This window comes from Acomys minous (assembly GCF_964271855.1).
Source record: "Acomys minous genome assembly, chromosome: 6".
Taxonomy (NCBI): Eukaryota; Metazoa; Chordata; class Mammalia; order Rodentia; family Muridae; genus Acomys; species Acomys minous.
In genome coordinates this window covers 96841639-96869154 of record NC_140487.1, presented here as the reverse complement: position 1 = coordinate 96869154, position 27516 = coordinate 96841639, and the positions used below count along the sequence as shown (strand labels likewise).

The 27516-nt window shown below is 39.1% G+C and overlaps 1 protein-coding gene across 4 annotated transcripts in view; it reads right to left on the bottom strand.

Annotated features, from left to right (window-relative positions):
- FOXJ3 (forkhead box J3) overlaps positions 1–27516 on the bottom strand; it is a 95078-nt gene that overhangs the window by 38291 nt on the left and 29271 nt on the right. For all 4 annotated transcript variants that reach the window (XM_084785085.1, XM_084785082.1, XM_084785083.1 and 1 more), the window contains exons 3-4: positions 21187–21511; positions 5565–5639 (exon numbers count right to left, since the gene is read on the bottom strand). In XM_084785085.1, the coding sequence (XP_084641211.1) occupies positions 5565–5639; positions 21187–21511 (400 nt within the window). The remainder of the gene's footprint in view (positions 1–5564; positions 5640–21186; positions 21512–27516) is intronic.

The following is a 27516-nucleotide window of genomic DNA, read 5'->3' as shown; positions in this document are numbered from 1 at the left end:
CAAAAGGTTTACTCTTGTTTCTTTTTAACCCTTTTTCCCTCTTGTATAAGATTATTAAATTATATAATAAAATCTAATTGTTAAAAAACAGAGCCGATAGCCTAAGTGGAATTTAAGTACACATGCCACCACGCCCAGCTATGCTTTGCTTTCACATCTTAGTGTGTCTAATGACTGATCTGACATTCATAACTGACCTTTGCCTTGACATTCACTCAGTAGCACCGGTCCATTTCTCTACTTTTGGACCTTGTTATTAAGTCCTTTAATTACTGATTCACCTGATCTTTGTTCAAACTGCTCCTTCAACTAAACTTGATTATGTCCTACACCAAGATGGCAACTGGGGCTCTTAGCTATAGTGATTTAAACCACTAAGTCTACTCATATATGTCAAAACAGCAAACTCTAAAGCACCTTGTACAATTGTTTTTACTTACTCCAATAAATACAATATCTTTATTTTTATCGTACCAAACTCTCAGTTATTCCTTTGTCCTATTTTCTCTCAGGCTTTATACAAAAACCACAGGCATGTACATTAAGACTAGTGTTAAAAGTGTACTTTTGTCTTCCTTCTTTGGGATAAATACTTGACTCTTGCAAAACTGTTAAACTCTTAATGTTCTATTTTACGTTCTCAAGTCTTTATAGTTTCTCTAAATCTTTTTTTTAAAATAAGATGTCCCAAGTGTCATTATCAATAAATAACAGTAATCTACATCAACATCCTATTCCCCCCAAAACATTCCTCTGAAATAAAGAAGAGTTAAACTGTGTTGTGATAGTTGCCACCAAAGCTCCTCTGGGGGCCCTAGCATTCACATACCCTCTCAAGAGTCCCCAGAATTCCAAAGTCAAACACTTGTAGAAACTGCAGCTGGCAAAGTCACACACCTGACAGAGCACAAGGCAAACCACACACCAGCTGCTGTGGACAATCTGAAGCAGCCCCATATCCCACACCTGGGATTAGAACAAAAACATATTCACATTAACATTTCTGTGTTTAAAAAACAAAAACGAAATTCTCACTACATGAAACTTCAGTCCCAGGGGAACTGATGCCCATTTCTGGCTTCCTTGAGCACTAGGCACAAGCATAGTACACTGAGCAAGCAAAATATTCATACACAGGGGGAAATTGTTTAAGCAAAAAATACAAGACATATAGACCTGGATAAAAGACTCCAACTCAGAGAAGACAAAAAAAAATTATGTTCTCCCAAAAAGAATAATTACGGGGGCAAATAAATTTTACTTTGTTGTGTTTCTTAAAAAATAAAACCAGTAAAAAATATAGCTCTTTAAAACTTAAAACTATTTCAGAGAATAGAGAAAACAGACTTCAGGCCATCAAAGTACATAAGAAGATACCAACTATGAAGGGCTTTTGGACAACCTGCATGACAAAACAAGTAGTTCAGCAAGCGCTGCACGTCTAGATTGGTCTTTATACCTCTTTGCTATCGCAGTGAACAGGAATCCATGCCATGAAACACAGGGAAAAGATGTTATGTCAGTTACTCCTACCTCATTGGCCTAATGAGCCAAGACCAGAGCTAACAAGATTCTAAGAGATGAAAAACTCCATCTCATACCCCAAGCCAAAACTCCTACCCCACCCTGGCTCAATGGTTTTCTCCCACTGTGGTGAGGGTGGGTTGGAAAAGCTTCCTAAGTACCAGGAAATACTGGAATATAAAACAAAACAAAACCAACTTATAAATACCCAAACTTAACCAAAATGTTGGCATCTCAAGGAAGATAGGTATGATAGAGAAAACACTCAGCTACAAACCAGGAAACCAAGTGACTCCAACTTGTTCAGCGTTCATTCTAAGGGTCTGTGTTGGCTGTACAGGTTACTGGGAAAGGGGAACAACACAGAGAGAAAGTTCTGATGCCACAAAAATAATGCCTCTGACATTAAATGACCTAAAAAACTCAAGTCAACAAACTGAGTGGGCCAGGCACATTGGCACATACCTGTAATCCCAACACTCAGGGAGGCAAATGCAGGCAGATCTCTGTGAGTTTGAGGCCAGCCAGGTCTACAAAGCAAGTCTACTACAGCCAAAGCTACACAGAGAAACCCTGTCTCAAACAAACAAACAAACACAAACAAAAACAGGAAGGAAGGAAGGAAGGAAGGAAGAAGGAAGGAAGGAGTGGAACTAGGGGCTGGAAAGAGACATTTGTAATGATAAACTGAAGAGCTAGTTGAAGATCTTCCTGAAGTATTCTCCTTAAATTACTTTATTCTAGTCTTCTGCAACTGATAAGTAAGTACGACCAGAATAGCTTGTCTCTAATTCCAAACTGAACGTGAACAAAGAGTACCTTGGTCCTAATTATCTCTTCTATAAAGTGGGGTAACATTAAAGTTTCCAAGACATTTTGTTTTCTTCTAACGTAAATTTTCATTCTAATATCATAAAGGATGGGAAAGATGGTTCAGAGGTTAAAAGCACTGGCTGCTCTTAAAGAGGACCCAGTCAATCTTCCCAGCACCAACATGGAAGCTCACAACCGTCTGTAACTACAATTACAAGAAATCCAACAACCTCTTCTGGTCTCTGGGGTACCAGGCACACATGTAGAAAACAGAGTTATACACAGACGAAATACCCAAGCATATTAAATAATAAACTCTAAGTAGTAAATAAAAGTAACTTTATTCACAGGAATGTATTACTTATATATAAGATCAAGTTCACAACATCAACTACTAACCATAATCACTAAGAACAATGGCTACTACTCAAACCCAGCTCTGGGATCCCAACAGAAAGCAACTGTATTATTATTAACCTAGTTTGTAAGATTAAATAAATTAATGAGAACAATGGTAGATTTGATGAATACAAAATGTTAAAACTAGAACAAATGGCAAAAGCTGAAAGCTCATACCTCAGTGTTCAACTAATTTTTTAAAAAGAGTCTTTTTAACTTGTGTATGTGTATGTCTATGTACAGGCTTGTGCACATGAGTGTAGGTGCCCTAGAGGCCAGAAGAGGCTGTTAGACCTTCTGAAGCTAGAGTTATGGGGTAGGTTTGACCTACCTAATGCAGGTGGTGCTGGGAACTGAACTCAGGTCCCCTGAATGTGTTGGACAATGGAACCATTTTTCTAGTCCCTTTGTGCTTTAAAAACATAATGAGATAAACCTAGCTCCAAAAGATAATTTCAAAATGAACCCTGTGCTTTTAACATCAACCTTATTCCAGGATACTATTTAATTAAAGAAGAGTTTTATCTTCTGTACAAAAGAAAATAAAACTGGCATCCAAGTATTTAATGACCTTTCAACTGTTTACAATCTAGTTACATTAAATATAGTTAGAAATCAGGTATTAATTTTGCTTATTCCCTTTTAATATTAGAACTAGGCATGATGGCACATGCTTGCAATTGTAGCACTAGGGAGCAGAGGCCTGCTACAAGTTCAAGGCCATCCTGTCTTCATAGTAAACATTAGGCCAGCAGAGCTACAAAGTGTGACCCTATGTATCTCAAAACACAAAAACAAGCAAAATTTTTATTAAGTTAAATCAGAATCAAATGTTTATAAAATCTAGTTAGTACCATTATAGATTTTAAATTATTTGTCTTTTAAAAATAATTTTCAACCCAAGTCATACACACAAAAATTGCTGGGTTGTGGTCATACAAGATTTTAAAACCTAGCATTCATGAAAGAAGGCAGATGTAGGCAGAGCTTTATAAGTTTGCAGCCAGACTGATCTACATATCAAGTTCTAGGTCAGCCAGAGCTATACATTAAGACCCTGCCCTTTAAAAAAAATATTTTAAATGAAGGATATTAAAAAGTACCAAACTAGCCAGGCACAGTGGCACACGCCTTTAATCCCAGTACTTGGGAAGCAGAGGCAAGCAGATTGCTGCAAGTTTGAGGCCAGCCTGGTCTACAAAGCTAGTCTAAGACAGTCAAAGATACACAGAGAAACCCTGTCTTGGGAAAAAAAAAATCAAAAGAAGGAGGAGGAGGAGGAGGAGGAGAAGGAGGAGGAGGGGGAAGTAACTAGTTCTTTTTAAAACAGCCTATTTCAAAGGAAAATTTTTTCATTATCAATTCTTATTCACAATGCTGGAGTTACAAGTATGAATGAAAAGTAAAAAGTAAGACTATTATAATAATCTATTCAATCTTAATGAAAACCTCTGGGAAAGCAAATCCTTGAAAGTGCCATGAAACATCACTGCTTGTGAGTGTGGGACTCAAGAAATAAATGTATAGCTCTCCATCTTTACCCTCAGTGGCTTAGTGGTGCCTCTTCCCTGGCACTGATCTCGGTGCAAGCAACTCAGGCCTCACCAGTGAGCATGATATACCTGCTCCTCATCCTCAAAAATTCAGACTACGTATGTACCAATGAAGAGTGATGACAGGGTGTGGAGTCAGCCGTTTCTGAAAGACTGCAGGCTGCTCTGTGAAAGATCCTGTGAAGAGAGGCAGCAAGCCCTAAAAGAGACGAGGTAGGAGCTAAGGTAACCTGACAGTGGCTACAGTGACAGAAAACCAATCAAGGGATAAGCATTAATAGGGCAAAAAAAAAGGAAGAGAGGAAAAGAACTGTACAGGACCATGTGAAAGACATGCTTAGGAAACTTAAAGATGTTCTTCACAGTAAGCCATGAATGAGCTAAAACTACAACTGAAATGACAGTGCAATTGAAAAGGACATTTTCTAACAAAGAACAGATACCTAACACTCAAGTAAGAATGTTATCTTGCCAACAGGCACAAGTGTCTCACAGTCCCAAACAAGCAACTTATGGAGACAACCAAGTATGATCCAACCTAGCAATGTAAGCTTTAGAAAAGAACTGATTGTATGTACAGCTACTCAAACAAAACTGGGGGAGTCCCTGGATAAAATACTGAAACTATAATGCTAACCGAAGGTAATAAACAACTATGAGGGTGGGGAAGAAATTAACTTTTATTTCATTAGAACACAGTTCCACCCCAGATAGTAACTGCCAGCCACTGTAGCTCTGGACAAGCAGCTCATCATGAGGTTTGATTCCACACATAACACTAAGAAAACCAAGCAAAAACAAGACAAGCTCTAGCTAGAGCTGGCTTCTTCCTACCCCTCCCTAAGACAAGGTTTCTGTGTAGCCTGGACTCACTTTGTACACCAGGCTTACCAGGAACTCAGAGGTCTGCCTGCCTCTGACCTCCCACACCCAGCTCTCTAACTGGCTTCTTTACCACTTTAAAGGAGCTCTCAAGTTGGGGGGTGGGGGTGGGGCAAAGTGTTTAATCTCAGCTGTCAAGAGGCAGAGACAGAGGCAGGGTGGATCTCTGTGAATTCCAGCATAGTCAGGGATATACAGAGAGGCCCTGTCTCAATAAATAAATTAATTAATTAAAATAAAAAATAAAAAGAGCTGATCCTTAACACATATCACCTAAGTCAGGGTGGGCAGGAGTTCTTGCTGTTTCACAAAAACACCTGATAAATGAACGAGATTAAGGTCTTGATTCATGTGCCAAGAGACATATCACTTCAATTTAAGAAAATGTCCTACCTTTCCGGGATCATCCTTGGATCGAGGCACTTTAAGGAAACATTTGTTCAGTGACAGATTATGTCGTATGGAATTCTGAAATTAAAGAAAAAAACCATTTTTAGGTTAATGGACTATGGAAAAAAAACCTACTTCATCTTTAAAAACAAAGTAAGAAACCTACATAGTTGTACGAATTAGAGTAAGTTACAAATAGAGCCAACTTTTAAAATAAGCTTCAGGGCTAGAGAGACGGCTCAGGGGGTGAAAGTGCTTGCTGCACTTGCAGAAGACTGGAGCTTACTCTCACACCAACATCAGGGGGCTCACAACCAACTATAATTCTAGCCTCAAGGGTTCCTACGCCTTCTTCTGGTCTCTAGGATCATCCACCCCTACATGCACATATCTATATAGACTCACATACATCATATAAGTGTAAATATAAAAATAAAATGAGCTTCAAAGTTAAACCTTTCTGGTTTTCAAATTAGGCACAGCATACTGTAAATGAAAACAAGTTATTGGAATAGTCAATTCTCAGCAGATTATATATATTATATAAATATCACATTTAATTGCTTGAGAACTTTAATGATGCAGAAAGATGCCTAGGATGCAATGTTAAAAACTAAGTATCAAACAAAAAATTGCACACATATCACACTTTAACTGTGTAAGTAAGATTTATTTTATATGTGTGTTTTTATCTGCATGTATGTCTGTATACCACATGCACGCATATCCGATGCATACAGAAGCCGGAAGAAGGCATTAGATCCCCTGAAAGTAGAGTTACAGCCAGTTCTGAGACACCATGTAGGTTCTGGGAATTGAACCCAGGTCCTCTGGAAGAGCATCAAATGCTTATAATCATAATTTCAACCCATTAACTGTGGTTATTTGTGTGTCTGTTTATTCTTAGAAATAAATCAGAAGGTCAAATGTCAGAAGTTACTCTACATAGGCTTTCAGGTGATAACTATGTTCTTTTTGCCTTCCTGCAAGGCCAAATGATTTATAAGATACATGTATCACCACTTTTAAGTGAGTTCTTAAAGGGGTTAAAAGCCAAGAATATATAACACGAGAAGGTGAGCACTTGCTTTGCACACACAAGTCAGATTCACTCTCAGCACTGTAACAAAACAAAGCTTTAAAAATGCCACTGTACTACCGGTAACCCTGGAATCAGAACAGTTTAAGAGAAAACAAACTATCCTATGGTAGATATAAATTTCAGATCTTTAAATAAATCTGGCAAATACAGATATCATTTAAATGATAATACTGGGGCTTTCACAAATAGCTTTAGCCATCTTGAAATAATGTTTTCTGAAAAAGATATACATACAGCACTTTACCTGTATCTATAAGAACTGAGACCCTTTCTTTTGCCTTTAAAAGTTATTTCTTAATTGGTTCATTTTTTTTTTTAAAGATGTGTAGGTAAGAACCAATTTAAATACAGGTAAGAGAAAACATTTGGTGACTTACTGTTCCTTTTTTATTGGGAAAAGTACACAAAACCTTCCTGGGTAATCACATCTTTGTATCTATTTGTGTATGCACACACGACTATTCACGTGTGGAGGTTAGAGGATAACTTGTGGGGTCAGCTTTCTACTGCCCTCGCACAGGTCCCAGAGATGGAGGTCAGGTCAACAAGCTCGGTGGTTACGTGTCTTTACCCACTGAGCTGCCTCAAAGCCCTTCAGAGACATTTCTTGGAAAGGTGATAGGAAGGAGAGAGAGAGACAGAGGAGGTGAACGTGAGGAGAGTGCAGTAGTGGAGAGAAGCGCTGTCATCACGAAATCCCTTCTCTGTAATACAAACTGGTAAAATGTAAAAAGTCAATTTTTCTGAAACAAAAATAAATTCCACTGCTTTATTACAAAGGCATATAGAAACAAGGTCTGTCTGTAACAGAAAAAAACCACATGAAAAGATGCTGGGTTATTAAAACAAGAGGAGGACAAGGACATGAAGGTGGAAGGGGTCTGGAGGAGGACAGAGTTTGGGGTGGACAGCATCAGGATACATTAAACTGTCAAAGAATAAAAAATAGTAAGGTTCAAAACGATGCTGGGTACAGAAGCTTAGGAAAAGATCTAAACTCCTCAATACAGCAGGATCGAACCAGCAGCTAACTTAGGTGACAGGAAAGTGACTTGGGAGCCCTGGAGTGTTTATGAAACAGGCTCTTCATGAATGAAAAGGGCTGGACGACTGTGAGCAGCAAATATCCCAAAGCGCCCTCATTCCCTATAAAATGCTCCAAATTCCATTCTCAAAAAACTTTTGTTTATCCACGTATTCTCAAATGGCCAAATGTTTAGTAGAAAGAGGCTCTAACTGCATTTAGCCACTACTTAAAATGGTACAGGGGGAGGTCACATTTTTGGCATAATTTCTACCTTATTTTAATATAAGGTTCTGAAGTCTATTCAGAGTACTCAGCCCTACTGGGATATCAGCATCATACTCCTTTCCTCAAGACTTACATCTATGTGGAAGAGGGACAAAAAGATACCAAGAGCAGGAGGTGGTAAACAACTTAAGGAAAGGGTGTTTTCTAGACACAACAGGATAGACGCAGCATACATGAATTTAGAGATGTGACAGCATGCAGAAGACCTATATAAGCACAAACCAGACAAAATCCTAGCAAGGAAAAGAGGGCAGCACAAAGTCCTATCCTTAGCTGAGGAGCTACTGACATTCCACTGCTGTAAGGAGCAAAAGTCAGTACTCTTCAATGGAGTCACACCTGGAACACAGGCCACACTATAGGGCAGTCTCTGTGTCCAAGAGCAGTCATGCAATACAAACTAGATTCAATGGGCATTGAATTAAGGGGAAAGAATAAGACTGCAAGGGTAGGGAAGCAGAAGAAGATAGGGATGAACGTGATCAAACTACATCATAGGAAATTCTCAAAAAATGTTTAACTCTTTAGTCTACAAAGAATGTATAAGTAGAACTTTCCTCTCCAAAGTTTATTTATATAGAATATTCAACATCAAGATACTGTCTCAAAAATGTATTGCATACATTTTTTAAATCAAGAGATAGATATATACAGACTATATTTTGAAAACCATCTCACTACCAAACTGTAAACTTAAAAATCTAAAAATGGTAATTACACCTCTGCTTGGAATGTAAGCAACTACAAAGAATGCTTCATTTCAAACAATAACTATATACCTGTTTTATTTTGTTTTTAAATCAATTATTTTGGAACTAAATCAGATTTCAGAATACAAGGCAACCAATGAGACTGCATTCCTGGGAAATAGCTATTTCATGGTATGTATATATACATGTATAAAATCCTCAAAACTAAAGGATAGAAACCACATTGCTAAGAACAAGGCTATTCCAGGGAAAGCAAATATGCAACCTGCCTCACCGTTAGCACAGCACTGACAAGCTGACCGCCATCAAGCAGTTTCTAAGAAACTAACTTAAAAATAAAGAACAAAAACAAAAATCCGTTTTTCTGTGTCACCCTGGCTGTCCTGCAACTCTCTCTGTAGAGCAGGCTGACATCAAACTGAAAATGTAAAAGACTGAGTACTGGGCTAGTGAGTTTATAGTCACAGGAACCCCAGAGGTAAAGATTAATACTCTCAACTTCTTCTCCATTAGTATTCACCATGTGCTCATTAGAAAGACTGGAGTAGCCAGGTGGTGGTGGCACACGCCTTTAATCCCAGGGCTCAGGAGGCAGAGGCAGGCATATCTCTGTGAGTTCGAGGCCAGCCTGGTCTACAAAGTGACCGGGACAGCCAGAGCTACACAGAGAAACCTTGTCTCGAAAAACCAAAAAATGGGGTGGGGTGGGGGGGCTGGATAGGGTAAACCACCCAGAAGAGTAGTGTCCCATAGCAACACAGAAAAAAGAAGTGAATGTCAGGAGCAGAATAGCAAGGAGTATACCACCTATTAAGCCTACCAATTTTCAGTAGATTTTTAAGAAAGCACAAACATTTAAGTCTGCAGTGATAGCAGCAAAATCTCTCCTCCATAGCACTCTGGCAAGGCTTCATTATCTCTGGGGGACAAATAGAAATAAAGCACTTTTACCGAGGGGCAGGAAACCTTTTTCCAGGACACAAAGATCTACTGGTACTATGGACAAAAGCAGACGCAAAGTCCTTTTCCTCTGGGAGAGGTACAAGCCGCTGTCCTGCACCCTAGGAACTGACAACTGATACGATACAGATGGGTCTGCTACATCTCATAAAGGAGCAGAGACTCCCATCCAAAAGCAAGCAACCACAGCTACAAAGCTACTCTGACTTGAACTAGCAGGACACTGAATAACAAACAGCAGTTTGGTGACAGAGGAGGACAAAAGCATTCCATGAGAGTCCTGCCTGTAAAAGGTCAATGTTTGTCTAAAAACCTAAACTCTAATAAAAGGATGAGAAAGCTGGAGTATTTGGGGAGCTTTCTATAGAACACACCCCCCTTGCTGAAGTATAAGGCAACAGGAGCGCTCTGCTGGAAGAACAGAAGTCTATAGTATGTTTAAGACAAAGTCAGCACCCCCACCTAAATTCAGCTCAACTACTAAGACTCACTGAGTCTCTCATATGAAAAGCTTGAGGGGAAAAAGAGATGCTTATCTATTTACAAATAAAAACACCATTTACTTCCATCTCTACTGTTCTGGTTCTGGTCAAAGAGTATATGAGAGAGAAAGTAACAAAAACATCACTGTCAGAGACACAACCCAATTGAGAGAGATGAAATTTTAAAAACTGTCAGAAACAAATTCTAATTATGATTAATGTAATAAGAGACCCAGGGAGAAAAGTAAACAATTTGTATTGAGAAATGAAGAATTTTAATAAAGATGTAGAAACTATTAAAAAATAAATAAATGATAAACAAAACCAGAAATACTAGAGGGTGTACAGCCCAGAAGAAGCCCTCTAGCACACACTAGGCATGTTTGGGTTCTATCACAACAATGTCCCCCCCAGAAGAGAAAAGAATTCCTCAGCTAAGCTTATAAATAAACTGGACACTGGAAAAAAGCCTGGGAAACCTAAGGACAGATCAGCAAATGTTTTCCAAAGAGAACCAGCATGTACCCGCAGTCTTGAAACAAACAAAAAAGATTCTTAGAAGACTCTGGGGGGGAGGGGGGGAGACAGAGGGAAAATCCAAATAAGTAGAAAATCTTACAAAACACAAGATATCGACCCGTACAACACAAGAATTTTAAAGAACTTCAAGCAAAATTTAAAAAACAAGTAACACCAACAAAAACCATACTAAAGGGCTGAAGATATGGTTTAAGAGTGCTTGTGTGCCATGCATGAGACCCTAGGATAAATTTTAACACGCACATGCACATAGGCATACACACACATACATACACATGCATGCAGGCACACACTCCAAATTGGTTTGTGAAGCACAGACAGAAGGAACGGGTGGGTGGATGGGTGGGATACAGACTGTACTACTATTTGTGTTATAGTTAAAATGCCGAAAACCAAAAGGAAGACATCTTTAAGGCAACTTCGAGAAAAAAAAGCAATTATGTGTAGAGATCTAAAGATAAGAATTTCAGTGTGCTTCAAAACTATGTGAGCCAGAAACAACTGAGTGACATCTTAAATGACTAAAAAAGGGCGGGAAATGTCAATTACATTTATAATCTCTATTAAAAATGAAAGCAAAGGGCTGAGGACGTAGCTCAGTGGAAGAGTGCCTGCCTGGGTTCAACTTCCAGCTCTAAAAACAACAATGAAAGCCAAGTGTGATGTGATGGTGTGTACCTTAGTCAGGAGGCAAGTTAAGAGCATTACAAGTCAGAGGAATATACAGTTAAGTCCTGGTTTTGAAAAAAGAAACATAGAGGTGGAGAGACGGCTCTGCTCTTCCAAGAGGGCCTGGATGGGATCAACTCACAACATCTCCAACTCCAGTTCCAAAGAAGTAGATGCCCTCTTCTGGCCACATGGTGTATAGACAGATATGCATGCAAGACAGCACTCATATACATAAAGTAAAAATAAGACCATCTCAGGGAAAAAATTAATACAAAAAGAAAGGTAAAGACGAAAGAATGTACTTCTTGTATCTCCAGCTGATTGACAGTGTTACCAAAATAACAGCCTTTAGAGAAAATCATAAAACCAAAGGGAGGCAGCGGCAGGTGGATCTCTGTGAGTTGGAAGGCCAGCCTGGTCTACAAAGCAAGCTCCAGGACAGCCAGGGCTACACAGAGAGACCCTGTCTGGGGTGGGTGGGGTGGGTGGGGGAAGAATCCCTTAAATTGGGCATGGTGGTGCACGCCTTTAATCCCAGCACTCGGGAGGCAGAGGCAGGTGGATCTCTGCGAATTCGCGGCCAGCCTGGTCTTCAAAGTGAGTTCAAGACAGCCAGGGCTACACAGAGAAACCCTGTCTCAAAAAACAACAACAAAAATGGAAATTAAGATCTACAATATTAAAAGCAGCAGAAATGGTTAAAAAAAAAAAGAAAGTACATTTTAAAAGGCTTTTAAGTTTCCTATAATATCTTTAAAACTATCTAAAGAAAACGTAGTAGTTGATTAAAGGACTCGATATACAGATAAAAGTAATGTAGGTCAGCAAGATGGTTCTGCAGGAAAAGGCACCTGCAGAATACGATGGCATACTAAACTGTGCAGTGTAAGATGGGTGGCTTGAGTTCATCCCCAGAACACAGGGCAGAGGAGAGTACTGATTCTTGACATTTATCCTCTAGCCTCCACAGCCATCCACGCCTGCATTCTCTATCTCTGTCTCTCCCTTACAAATACTAAATTTAATTTTTTAATTAAAAATAAATAAATAAAGGCCAAGCGAGACAGCTCAGAAACAAGCCTGACAACCTACATCTGACCACTGGAATGTATATAGAGTACAAAGAGAAAACAACTTCACAAAGCTATCTACTGACCATGCTGCACACAAAACATACAATTTTAAGTTATATTAAAAGTAAAATGAATTTTTTAAAAAACTAGGAAAAAGCAGTTTCTGAATAAAGTTCTTGCATGATACATAGCATAGCTTAATACTACGTGATGGTAGGTTGTGCTAAAGACAATCCATGTTTAAGCCCTCTTATTAATTCCAGTGTGGCATTATCTGAAGGTAAGGCCACTAAAAGATGATTAGATCATGAAGGACTCATGAAAAGGACTTAGTGCCTATAGAAAAGGCCGCAGGGGGCTCCTCTGTTCCACTCACCACCTGAGCGGCCTCCATGAGCCCAGGAAGTGGACCCTCAACCGAGACAGAGAGAAGCTTCCAGTCACATCTGTCAACACCTTGATCCTGGACTTCTCAACCTCTCAAATATTATTTGAGAAATAAATATTTGTTGTATGTAACCCATCTTGTCTACTGTGGGGTTTGTTTGTTGTGTTTGTTAAAGCAGCCTGGATGGACTCTAACAAATGAATATAGTAAAATCTTAAAATAATTTCTAAAAAGGGGTAAAAGATGTAATTTTAAAAATGCTGGTAACATGAAATCAAATGCTGAATCCAAATCTCAAAGAGATAGGTAAACTCAAAGACCAATCAAACAAACTAGAGTCCACTCACCTTAAGGTCAAAATATAAGCCGGGTGTGGTGGCACGAGCCTTTAATCCCAGCACTTAGGAGGCAGAGGCAGGCGGTTTGCTGTGAGTTCCAGGCCAGGCTGGTCTACAAAGTTAGTCCAGGACAGGCAAGGCTACACAGAGAAACTTTGTCTCGAAAAACAAACAAACAAACAAACAAACAAACAAACAAAAGATCGAAATGTAAAGCCTACAACCAAAATGGTCAAAGCTCAGGCGTTAGGGGAGAGGCCTACTCCCAACACAGGCAGGAAAAAATATGACTTTGAGGCCAGTCTTGGCTACAAAACAAGACCCTGTATAAATAAGATGATCAATAAAACCAACTAAAAATAAGGTTAAGAAAGAAAAGAAAAGAGAAACTATTATGTAGTTCAGAAGAGACTCCCCCTCACTAGGGGAGAAACATGAAACAGCCTTCTATCTGGTTTTCCTTCCTTACAAAAAGCTTACAAGTTAGACATTCTCAAGTTTCTGCTCCATTCTTCTCCATTTCTGCACTTGTTGCCTAGTCAGTCTTATCTACAGCTGGGTGTCAGTGACTGTCTGTGATGCTTTATCTAGACCTCCCTACAGACCTTTCTCTCAAGTATCTAACGTATTTCAAATGCCAACCGGGCTTTCAGAGAAGCCCTTCAAATTCAGCGTGTTTAAAACTAAATTCAATCTGTATGCCCAATGTGATCTCCCAGTTTCCCTTCAGTTAAAAAGACAGCAATATTTACACTGTTGCACCCATCTAGCCGTGGTGAGTTCTTTACCCCTAACACCTCTCCTTCACCACTCAAAACAAACCTATCACCAAATCCTACCTAAGAATCACCTGCTTCACCATCTTCTCTACTACGGTGCCAATCAGCAGACTAGCGCACTAACACTGGTACAGCAGCCTCCTTCCTTCCTCCCTGGTGTTCCCGCTCCCTCCCTGCCGTTCTTCACACTACAGTTACGTTTTAGCATTACAAACCTGATCCCAGTCACTTACTTACCTTTCAAAATTTTCCCACTGCAAATGAATTTTATATAAAAATCCAATATTCTCAAGCATTCAAAGACATGCTCTGAACTACTTTGCTGTCTCCATTCATCGACTCTAATGGTCCTTGTCACCTAGGCTTTCCTTAAGTTGCTGAGTGTGCAAAATTACTGCCTTGCTTCTCTTCAGCTACATGAATCTATGCAGCTTTTTATCTGCTCTTAATTTAAGCTATCAGGTTTTTTAAAAAGATTTATTATGTATATAGTATTCTGCTTAAATATACACCTGCAGGCCAGAAGAGGGCACCAGATCTCATTATAGATGGTTGTGAGCCACCACGTAGCCATGTAGTTGCTGGGAAATGAACTCAGGAACTCAGAGAGAGCAGCCACTGCTCTTAACCTCTGAGCCACCTCTCCAGCCCCCTATTTTTTAACATTATTTGTATTTATGTTTATGTGTCTGTAGATGTGTGCCCCATGTGTACAGGAGCCCATGGAAGCCAAAAGAGAGGGTTGCAGCCCTTTGAGGAGGTTAAGAGTTTCCCAACTCTTACAGGAGGTTAAGAGTTTCCCAACATGGGTACTGGGATCTGAACTCATGTCCTCAAACTACCATGTGTTCTTTACCACTGAGCATCTCTCCCCTCCCCCAGAATCAGTTCTTCCAGAAGCCCTGGTTGACTTCTCCCTGGTTGGGTAGGATCTCCTAACTTCTTCATCTCCATGGGTTTCTCATCATACTGCAACTATGTTTAATAGGTTTCCTATTCTGCACTGTACTCTTACACAAAATATAAAGTGGCCTCATAAGGACTGAGACCCTTGCCCATCAACCTAGAATCTGGACCACAATGCTCTTTCTATCGTCATCAAAAATCTGTTCAAACACATATGCGAAGCATAATAAAAACACCCATACACACATACACCACACATGCCACTGCTTCAGGCTTCCCAACCCGGGTGGTGTTTATCTCCAATAACGCCAAGAAAAGTTAGGAGAGCAGCCATTAGAATGATCCAAGCTGGCCTAGAGAAAAATGGCTCAGGGTAAATAAATATTAAAGACATACTGCTTGGCATTGAAAAATCCCACCCCCAAAACAGTTTATCAAAAACCTTAAGATACGGGGCTGGAGAAATGGCTCAGTGATTAGGAGTACTGTCTGGTTTAGCAAAGAACCCAGGTTCAATTCCAAGCACCCACAGCTGTCTGTAACTCCAGTCTCAGTGAATCTGACACTCTCTTCTGGCCTCCACAGGCACCAGGCTTCTGTGTGAACAGTACAGACAAGCATGCAGGTAAACACTCATACACATAAAGTAAAAAGCGAAAATTATTTTTTAAAAACACCATTATGAATTCATATAGATTCCTAGGTTCCATTCAATTTCTAAAAACATTCTACTGCTTTTTCTTTTAAACTAGCACCTCTAATCCAATCAACATTGGATTTATCTATCTGTATCTTTTTTGTCCCTTTGTGAGTGTCCTTTCCTGTGGAAAGAAGAACAAAGAGAGAGGGGTTGGGGAATGAGGCAGAGGGAGAATATATTAGCCTGTGCTTATCTGTTCTAACCTATCCGGTACATAAAACTTTCAGAACTGTTCTCAAATTCTTCCGTCCAACCTTCTTTGTTGGGAGTTAGTAGAAGTACAGAATGCCTCTACTCAAGTAATGCCATCAAACACAAATCTACTGAATAAACACCATGACTGCTCTGTGTATCTGACCTTAAGCTGTATCCCGAGAAAGTTATGACACTGTCTGATTGCTCCAGTCAAAAGCCCAGGGGCTGGGGAGGACACTCAGTGGAGGGTGTCTGCTCTACAAGCATGAAGACTTGAGTTTGGACCCCCAGCATGCAAATAAAACAGCTGGCTACAGCAGTGCACCTTTGTAACCCCAATACTGGGGGCCAGAGACCAGGGGACTCCAGTTGCTGGTGCGCCAGCCAGCCTAGCTGAAACAGCAAGCTCCAGTACCAATAAAAGACCCTGGAGAAGTGACGGTGAAGACATTTAGTCTCCACATGTACCCATCCAAGCAAGCGCATCTGTACATGCACCACACACACATACCAGCTTCTTCAATGTGATTAGGCAGAATTACTACTGCTTATACTTACCTCCAAGGTTTCCTTCTTCACCCAATCAATCTTTTTGTTTTCCTATATCCTAATGATTTATAAAGTTAATCTTCCTCAACAAAATGATTAACACAAAAATTTTAATTCTTTTCCCTCTACTTCAAATTACAAACTAAGTCAAGAATGGAATATTCAGAGTTACCTTTAATAATGACACATCCTTCAATGCCCCTACCTGAAAGGAAGTTGTATCTGACCCTTTACAGTGAGCATGACAAGTCCTACTCTGAGTGACTCAATTTCTGAAATAGGTTGAGGTTGCTTTAAAATCTTTTCTTCTATCCTCTATTCAATCAATACAGACTTCACAAGCTGTAAATGCCCTTCCAATTGCCCCAATCTGCCTTCTCCACACCTCAAAAGGAAGGAAGCGGCAGGACATACAACTGCTTAACAAGTTTACGGAGAATGAAAATTTATAAAGACAAAGATCTCTACAAGGGAGAAAAAACGTTTTCTTTGGTCTCCTTTTACTGTTGTAGTTTTATTTGAGACAGAGTCTCACTATGCAGCTCGAGCTGTCCTGGAATCCACTCTGTAGACCATGCTGGCCTTGAACTCAGAGATTCACCGGCCTCTAACTTCCCCAGTGCTAGGATCAAAGGCATGTTCTACCACACCTGGCTTTTGGTCTCCATATAAATGTTAAGAATATATCTAGGTCTACAAAACAGAAAATTAAAAAGTGAACACAATAAATTCTAGGCATCCAGTGTTTCAAAACTACAAAAAAAATTTTAATGACTATGAAAGAGTAATCCTAGAGATACTGAAGGTACACCTGAAAAAGCTGATGGTACCAGATAATCTTTCTGGGAGTCTTTCAGTTTTAGAGAAAAAACATCCTTTTCCACTCCCCACTCCACCCACCATGTCTTAATAATTAAGCCAAATACCTTTCAGGTGAAAATGTATCACTACTTCTAAAGGAATTTCAGACCATGATTTTAGATAATAATCACCAAGAAAATACCAACAGATTTACAATTTATAAGACCCTGAGGATAAGCAGGTTGATGATGAACATAATCAAAATTTATATACTGTTCCTAAAAACTGGAACAAGTTCTTCAGTTGGGCTTTCATATATTTTAAGATCTCTATAATCTGGTTCATTCCAACTCTACTAGGAGCCCTATAACCAAATGTTTAAAAATACATTACATCCTCAAACTAAATCACTGCTTCACTTCCCTTAGTAGCTTTCTAGTAAGTCCCAATCACTTTAGAATCTTATACTCCCTATTAGTTCTCAGTAACTACCGTTCAGAGCTAACACTTTTTACTAGGCCACAGACAAAATGGACGTAATTATGACTTACAAATAGTAGCTGTGACCAACTGCCAACAGTAACACAGTATCCCACAATTCTCTGAAGAGCTTTTTAGGCAGCTGCCTAATTGCTTGTTATATGTATCTTCATCTAATAAAGAGGATGAACTCCCTTAGGGGCCCTGCACTAAGTATCTTAGTGTTTCTAAACCCAAGCACAATGAAGAGGAGAAAGTAAGCCCTTTTCAAATTAACAAAAGCACCATGAAATTAACTGAAAAGATTGGTAGCCCACAGTCCACACAAAATCAAAACAGACACATTTATTATACAACAGATGAAGAACCCTGTATTAGAAACATCTGGAAATTGGGAAATTCTACAAAAAAGCCAGATTTCTCACTTATCTTAGAGAGGGAAAACTGAAATGCCCATTATATAGCCTAATAGGAAACACAGCCCCAGAGTGCATTAGAGACGCAGCCACTGGCTGGGTGCCTTTGTGCTTTCCTCACTATCTTGTCTATCTGGTACCTTCAGGAACTCAGCTTTACAACTACTGATAAAGACTCACAAGCCTCTGCTAGGCTTTCTTACTCAAAATTTGGCCATATCTTTTCTCTGCAGACACCATGTTTTTCTGCTATCTTAAAAATTTATATCTCCCTGATCCAAACCTTGACAAGAAGCACCTAGAGTGCTTGGCAGTCAAAACAGAAAATATAGTTTATATGAAGTACTATCACTTTTTTACAATGATGTTTTCATTCAGAGGTTAAAAAAAAAAGATTGGCTGAGCAGTGGTGCACCACACCTTTAATATCAGCAGGTAAAGGTGCTGGGTGTGGTGGCTCACGCCTGTAATCCCAGCACTCAGGAGGCAGAGGCAGGCAGATTGTTGTGAGTTCGAGGCCAGCCTGGTCTAAAAGTGAGTCCAGGACAGCCAATGCTACACAGAGAAACCCTGTCACAAAAAACCAAAACAACAACAACAACAACAATAATAGAAAAAGAAGTATGAAAGGAAGGCTGAGCAGGAATCACACTTTAATTCAAACTGCATTAACTAAAGCTACTAAATAGAAACACTGTGAAAGAAACAGAGACGCTATAGAGGGGCACAAACCCTTCCCCTCAAGATATCTGACCATCTTCCACAGCACATGGCACACCAGGTACACGATATATATGCAACAATCTTTAAAAATGAGGATTTTTAGGTACTAAAGATAGTAAATTTAAAGGTAGTAAAGCAGGAACATGTACTAGGAACTGGAATAACTATCATCTAACATTAAACCTAAAACCCTATAAACCTTTTTCTTTCTTTTTTTTTTGGGGGGGGGGCATGCACACAACTGGGTAATTCCGATGTTAGACACGAAAAATTAATAAACATGTATAAGTAAAAGCAGAAGTAAAAGAAAGCAAGTTGGATTACTTGTCATATAGCATATAGTCACTAGGCAACTAATGTGATGCTCTATCAAGAGAGTCCTTTAAAATGTGGTTGATTTCAGAGCTAGGAAGGAGAGGGTACATGATGACTCTGGATACAAAAGAATAAAATCATCCTATAAGCATTCCCAATGCTCAAAGCTGCAATGATCTGGAGGACAAGGAGAGTTGGGGATGTAGCTCAGTAGTAAAGAATTTGCTAGTTAGAATGTTTCAGACTCTAGGATCAATCACCAGTAACAAACCAGTGAAAATTTCATATAAAGTTTTTATTGGGCATGATGACACACACCTTTAATCACAACATGTAGAGGCAGAGGATCTCAAGTTCAAAGCCAGCCTTGACTACATAGTAATCACAGTGACCTGTTAAGCCAGCCCACACTACATTTTGAGACTGTGTCTTGAAAAGCAAAGGACAGCTTAGCACAAAAAATTAAAAAAGAATAACACTAGCATAAAAACAACAACAACAAAACCCACGAAAAACCCACAAGCACTTACTATCATGAATAAATGGCTGAAAAAACAAGGGTACAGATGCCCATGGAGACCAGAAGTGGATGTTGGGTTTCTTGGAGTTGGAGCTACAGGTGGCTGCTGAAATACAAACTCTATCTAGCCCTATGCAAGAGCCATCTCTCCAAGGCCAGAAAAAGTCAGCAGTTTTTTGTTTGTTTTTTGAGACAGTGTCTCTGCCTAGCCCTGACTGTCCTGGAACTTACTTTGTAGACCATTGCTGGTCACACTCACAGAGACATGCTTGCTACTTCTGGGATTGAGGGTAGTTTGCACAGCCATGGCCAGTGGAAAACCATTCTCACTGAACAAAACTAATTAATAGTCTTCATTTTAGAGGAAAAAGAAAAGTAATTATTAGAAAAAGAAGTAATGAATACTAAAATTCATGGGCAACGTTTAAAAAGAAAATAGTGGTTGGGTGTGGTGGCCCACGCCTTTAATCCCAGCACTTGGGAGGCAGAGGCAGGAGAATCACTGTGAGTTTGAGGCCAGCCTGGTCTACAAAGCGAGTCTAGGACAGCCAAGGCTACACAGAGAAAGCCTGTCTTGAAAAAGAAAAAGAAAATAGTGTGTTCATATACCTTCAAAACTTCACATCTCCTCAAAACTTTGTACTTGCAAGGCAATAAACACTAGCCTTATAGTGGAGTGCCCAGAGATATCACACTGACCAAGAAATTGTGGCTGCGTTTACGTTTTATGCCTGTGATCAGCAGAGAGGCACATCACCTCTTTGTTACCCTGCTCTGAATGTACTGCTTCTCACCTGAGAAAACACCACCAAGCCAAGGAAAATTCCACTATTTTTCAAAAGTGTCTAAGCCACAAAAGTTAGGAGTATGGGAAATTCACAAATTAGACAGGAATGGAGAGAAAGTGACAACTGAATTGCAATGTGGGATCCTGAAACATAAAGGACATTGAAGGAAAAATAATGAAATCTGAAAAGAAGCCTAGTCCAGTCAAAAGTATTCTGTCTTTATAAATTTTTTGTTTTGGTCACCATACTATGATTCTGTCAGATGTTAACAGTAGAGGAAGCTAGACAAGTATATGGAGAAAACATTTGTGCTGTTCTCAAAGTCAAAGCAAAAGTTTATAAAACCCCACATATTAATGCAATCCTATTTTACTAGTTTCTACCACAGTGTCGCTGTCCACCTACTTACACACTAGGTACTGCTTTCTACTGACTGCTGCTTCCTAGGTGCTCTCATCCCATGTTCTATCAGTCCCATGACATAGCAAAGCTCTAACATGCTACTTCCCAAACTAAGGCGGTCACTAACTTTACACATTTCCAGGGTCAGCAAGAAGGTTCAGTAATGACAAGTGCTGATAAAACCTGATGACTTTGGGTTTGGTCTCTAGCAATCATACAGTAGCAAGAGAACTGCAACTCCCACAGGTTGTCCTTCAGTCTCCAAGTGTGCACAGCGGCACACACACACACACACTCACATCATCACTCAATCGCTAGCATTAAAAGGTTTTCCCACTTCTGGCGCCCTATAAATGATTAACTCAGAATTTAATCTTTAATTTTATGGCTTTCAAAAAGCCTTACTTTCAATAGCAATTAACACTATTACCATTGCTTATCTCACAAGAGCATTAATTTAAATAAAATACTTACCTTCCAACCACTGCCAGCCTCTCTATAATATGGGAAGTTATCACAAATCCACTGGTAAATTTCACTTAAAGTCATTTTCTTTTTGGGTGAGCTGTTAATTGCAAATGTGATGAGACTGGCATAGCTGTATGGAGGTTTTCCATCTTTGTGCTGTTGGACTTCTTCCTGGTCCAGTGTTGTATTTGGGTCAAGGAGTGTGTTCTTCTTAGAAATTCCTGTTCCATGTGCATTTTGTGTAGCATCAGATTTTTGGATGGCTGCTCTCATAGTGAGCTGTGGTAACCAGTCCATTGATGTTAGGCTGCTCTCCAGTTCAGATGTCATCCTGAAGGTAAATAGACTCCTTAGTGAATATCAAAGAAACAATCCCTGCTCTGCTCAAAATAATCCAATATTCACAAATCTATGGGTTCCAAAGTGAAAGAAAGCATGAGTTAAATCTGGAGAGAAAAGATTGAGTTATGTTAACTACTACTTAAGGGATCAATGGTTCCTTCCCCCTACTCCACCCCCACACCTTACTTTTTCTAATTCATGAAGGGTTTAAAATACAAAATAATACACACACACAACTGCTAACACCAATCTTTCTAAAAGGAAAAAAGAGGCAGCAGGATCTTGGTATGAAATCTCCATTAGCAGCCCAAGTCTGCACAGAGAAATTACCCAGTAAATGTTAATAATATTAGTCTCCGAGTATCTTGGGAAGGTATTAATGCACTTTTGAGCTCCAGGAGGGGGAGAAAGTAGAGGGAGGAAAATTCCCTTATTCCACAAGTAAGATCTTTATGCCACAATGATTCCAGAAATAGCCCACAAGGCCTTCCTTACTCCACAAAGGAATTCTGAATCCATAGCTCTCAGGTGTAAAAGCCCTTACAGAAAGACAAGACAAAAGTGTAATAAGGAAAAAAGAAGATGTTTTCATTTGCCTGGTGCAGAATTGCCTGATTAATCCTGACAAGTGTAGTTTGTTTCTAACTGCATTCTATATTTTCCTTCTCTTGCCTTCTGTATTCTTTCCTCAAAACCTTTTCAAAGAAGGTCCTGTTAAAACTTTAAGAAATGACCTTTCCAAAAGACAAACCAAGAAAGAAAAAAATTCTTGTGGTCTAAAGTGAAAATACAAAGCGAAGGAATTCTATTTCAAGATAAGGAATTCAGCAAATAAATAACAAAAGGTCACTCACCAAAGCTCAACTTTCATAACTTTTCTTTCACCACTGAAGTTCTAAGAATTCTTATAATACAAAGGATATAAAAATGTTTTAATGAGATTTAGTGAGAACTGCCATCAGAAGAAAAAAAAAATGTGATTTCAGAGGCACTTATCTCAAAAATAGGTGGGAAAGAATCCTGTAAGGTGATTTTGTAAAGTACTGGTATTTAGAAGACAATATTCTTAAGCTTGCCACAGAAAGACAGGCTTGGCACTATCACATCAGCACTCAGGAGGCAGAAGCAGGGCATTACCAGTTCAAAGCCGGCCTCAATTCCGTATCAAGTTCATGGGCTACATGAGACCTAGCCCCAAACCCCACCCCAAATATTTCCAAAGGAAATAAATTCACAACACAATCAATCTTTTCTGAATTAAGGTATTAATTGTCTTAGATTCAAAAAATGATTAATTCATGCAAACCAGTCTCAGTTAGAACTCTGTTTAAGGTACAAAGCTACAGGTCATAGGACCAAAATGTTTTTTAGTTCATTATCGTATATGTATAGTATATGCATATATGTGTGCTGGTATGTGCATGTACACCTGGGTACATACATGTAGAGACCACATGTCAGTGTCAGGTGCCTTCCTCCATTCTCTTCTAACATTTCCCCCTAAGATCTCTCCTGAACCTGGAGCTCATTTTTTCAGATAGCCGAACTGGACAAGAAGTTTCAGGGACTGGTCTCTGCCTCACTAGTGCCGAGACTGCAAGTGCCTGCCCTCACACCCACCAGCTTTTACTTTTGTGTACAAGTAAAGTGTGGCCTACGTGAGTACATGTGTACCACATGCATGCAGCAGTGCAAGGATGCTAGAAGCCAGTGTTGTATTCCCTGGAACTGGAGTTACAGGTGGTTGTGAGCCTTGGCTACACAGGAAGACACTTTCAAAAACCAAGAGCTGAGGATGTAGGTCAGTGATAGAGTGTATGCACAGCACAGACAAGACTCTGGGTTCAATCACTAGAGTGGATGTAAACATGTTTACATCAACTACAAATCACTTTGACTTAAAAATAGAAATGAGTTAATCTGGACTCCTAAAAGGCTATAATTTAACTAATTTTATAAATATAAACATTAATTTGAAAACTAAATAAACAGGCCTTCTGCTCTAAAAGCATATGAATAGTTACCAATTTACATAAAACACCAACTTGTGAGAATTCTGGAATTTTGAGGGGTTTTTTCATACATCAAATAAGTAAATATTTATTTTAAAACTTAAAGAAACACAACAAAGCATATGGCTGCTGAATGACAGGCACAAAATGTGCATGCCCCAAACCAGGGAGGAAGGAAAGAACTGTCTCCTTAGATGTTTTTGTAAATGTCGTGAGGGAAAATCTTCCTAGACCGGAAATCTTATCTAAGTCCTCGCCTGAAAAGGTAATTCATCAAATACTAGAAATTTCAGAGAAAACAATCTCTCCACCTGTCACTCCCCCAATAAATTTCTCATACTTCTTTCTGTAACTGTACACAACACTAAACAAAAAAAATTTTTTAACAACTTTAAGGATATAATTTAAATGGTACTGAGGAAAGTAAGGAGGAAAGCCAATTAAATTGAACTATACTCAAATATATTTAATGTCCAAGAGATTAGGAAGTACTAATAATTTTACCAACAAATCAGAGACCAAAGGAGTATACAGCATAAACTAGTCAAGAAAACTTTTTTAAAGATAACTTTTTCCTTTAACACAGTAATATTAAAGAATGTGCTTCATTTTAATCCCAGATGTAAAGGTGTGGTGCTGCTTCGGACTATCCACAGCAGATGACCATGATTTGCCTCGTGCTCTAAAAGAGACATGGTTTTGACAGTTGCAGATAGTGTCTGCAATTGTGTGACATTTGGAATTCTGGGAACTTTTCAGAGGTTACATAAATGCTAGAGCTCCGATAGGCAGGGTTGGTGGTCAGTTGCGGGGGCAGGGGGGTTGTTTGTGGTTTGCTAGTAGCCACGGTGAAAGAAGAAACAAAAGGAAAAAAGTTAGATTGGGGGTTTTCCTCTCTTCCTTCTATCCTTCTTTCTCTCCTATTAGTGATAGGGGTGAAATGGGGGGGGGGTGATAAAGGGCAGAATAAAGAAAGACCCACAAAGTAGCAAATGCCAGCTACATTAACTCATTACCACTACAGTTAATTTATGTGAAAAGGTATGTAAGTTCCGGAGCTATCTGGGATAAAATGGTTACCAATAAAACATAGGTAAAGATGCTACCCAAAAATGTATTTGACCCTGAGAGACTCTGCCTGGAGACCTATCTTTCTAAGACTCTGTTTGCTGTTTGTGTTTTGTTTCTTGCCACCATTTCAGAGATTCTCTGCTTTGCCAGGCTGACTTTACCCTTGTATCTTCTGTGTGTACAGATCTCTGTGAGATGGAGGCCAGGCTGGTCTACATAGAGTGTTCTTGGCTAGCCAAAACTACATAGTGATACTGTCTCAAACCTACTGCCACTCCAATAAAAGAAAATGTCTTCACTGGAATGTGAATATACACAAATATATATATACAAACCACACACGTATAAAAACCAGTTGAAGGATGGGGGAAAAACAAAGTCTAAGGAGATGGTATTAACAATATTATCAAGTAGTGAAAATGCTGTGATATGTTAACATCGCTGTGAGAAAACTGTACAATAGACTGGTAGCTTCTAAATCATATTCAACTGTTGGGGCTGCAAAATGGCAAATAAAATACAATGTAATGTTTCTCTTAAATTTTCTGAGTAGGCTTTTAAGTTTTTCTCTTATTTTAAGCCAACCAGAATGTACATATTTAATGGTACAAACAATGATTAAATCAGGGCAGCTAGCATATCCATCACTGTTAACATCTATTTCTTTGTAGTGAGAACTCTCAAAACTCCTCTACCTGAGTCTGTCACTCCCTTGGCCCACCTGAAATGCCCAATTCCAAGTGCATACTATAATCATGCAGCATGATGCAACACTAAAACATACTCCTACCAAGTCGAAACATCCTACTCACTGGCCAACTGATCCCTAGCACCCATAAAAATCTTCTGGACCCCACTAGAATGGCTCAAGCAACTCTCTTGCCTCAGCCTCCTAATGCTGGGATAATAGGCATAAGTCACTAAGCCTAGCTAAAACTCTTTGCTGAAACATATCTTCATCTGCTCAAGGACACTAAGTTCTTATCTAGTTTTCAAGTTACCACTGGGCAAATATAAGATATATTAGGTTTTGCCACAATTAAAATAGATGACTAGCAGTTTTCAAAGCTTCTTCTAAAACAACAAAAATATAAATACCTCAACAGAATAGAACCCAGACACAAACAGTTTCAGTTGTTTTTCAATAAACGTTCCAAAACAAGTCACTGAATTTAAAAAATGATATTGAAACAACAGAGGCTCATCTGTACGGAAGAAGGTAGATGACCTGAAATCATACCGAAAAATGCAGGGAAAAATGGATAATAGAACTAAATGGGAAATCTAAAAGTTGTAAAAGAAATTATAAAAGGAATCTTTATAGTCTTTAAAATTTTACGTTCTAGCCGGGTGTGGTGGCACACGCCTATAGTCCCAGCACTCAGAGAAGCAGAGGCAGGCGGATCTCTGTGAGTCCAAGGCCAGCCTGGTCTACAAGTCTAGGACAGCCAAGACTACACAGAGAAACCCTGTCTCAAAAAAATGATGTTCTTCAAAAACACTGTCAGAAGAATGAAAACACAACACAGACAAGGCAGGGTATCTGTAAAAAAGCATCTCAAAAAAAAAAAAATACTTGTATCTACAACTATAAAGAACTCTCACAAATCAGGAGGGAAACAAACCATTTTTTTTTTTTAATGATAAAATATTTGAACAGGCACGTGAAAAAAGAAGAGTCACAATGTCAAATAATGACCTAAGAAGATGCTCAGGCATACCAGTCATGAGAAAGTACAAAAACAACAATAAGGTATCCCTACTAACTTATTAGGACAGCTAAAATTAAGTGTGGATGGTGAGGATATAAAATGGCCCAACTGTTTAAGAAACATTTGGCAGTTTCTTAAAAAGTTAAGCACAAGTCCATCACATGATCCAATCATTTCACTTTTACATATTTACCCAAATTTAATCGCATATTTAGGCATATACGTGCACACATTTTCTTAGCATTTTCATTTATAATAGATGAAACTGAATAGCCCAAACACTCATCAACAGGTGGATGGGCCGGGTGTGGTGGCACGCGCTTTAATCCCAGCACTCAGAGGCAGAGGCAAGCGGATTGCTGTGAGTTTGAGGCCAGCTTGGTCTTCAAAGCGAGTCTAGGACAGCCAAGGTTACACAGAGAAACCCTGCCTCAAAAAATAAAACAAACAAACAAAAAAAACCCAAATAGGTGGATGGATAATAAAATGTGAGTCTGCACATCTAACAGAGTAACTAGGGTGTACCCAGTAGCATAGATGTGCTCACACTCATGCTGAGTAAAAGAATTACAGTACATACTCTATTTTGCTTTGAAGAAACCAAATTCCAAGTGTATTTGTGCATTAGGTAAAGAAGTCATGTGATATATACACATTTGTTTATAGAGTAAATGCTCAAGAAAAACTGCTTTGTTGTGAAGTTTTCACTCTTGGAGAGTACTTAGATACAAAATATATGTACATCTCAAAATTCAAATCCATCTTACCCAAACTTAGGAACCAAACAGAATCTGAGAAATGTTTAAGACTGGACTCTGAGAGAAACTGTCCACCAGGACCTGACCCCGCCGCCCCTGCTGCTCAAATGCAGGAACTGAACGGATGCTGACGACCCATTATCCTCACTATTCAGACTCTCATCCAAACTCAGGATGTAAATCCACCAGATTCAGACTTGTTAATCTTGAGGGTTTCTGTTTTTAATGTTTTCATCTGATTTACAAAACCTACTAAAGTTTTTACGCAAATGCAGATATTCCACCAAAATCACATTAAGACAGGCTAAAACAGATCTTAGAAAACATCTTTTTATGCCACATTTCTGAACAGTCTTCTGGAACAAGTATGACAGTTATTAAGTCATTGTACCTCAGCTGCAAACTTTAACACTATCCCCCTCTATTCTGTTTTGCCAATCT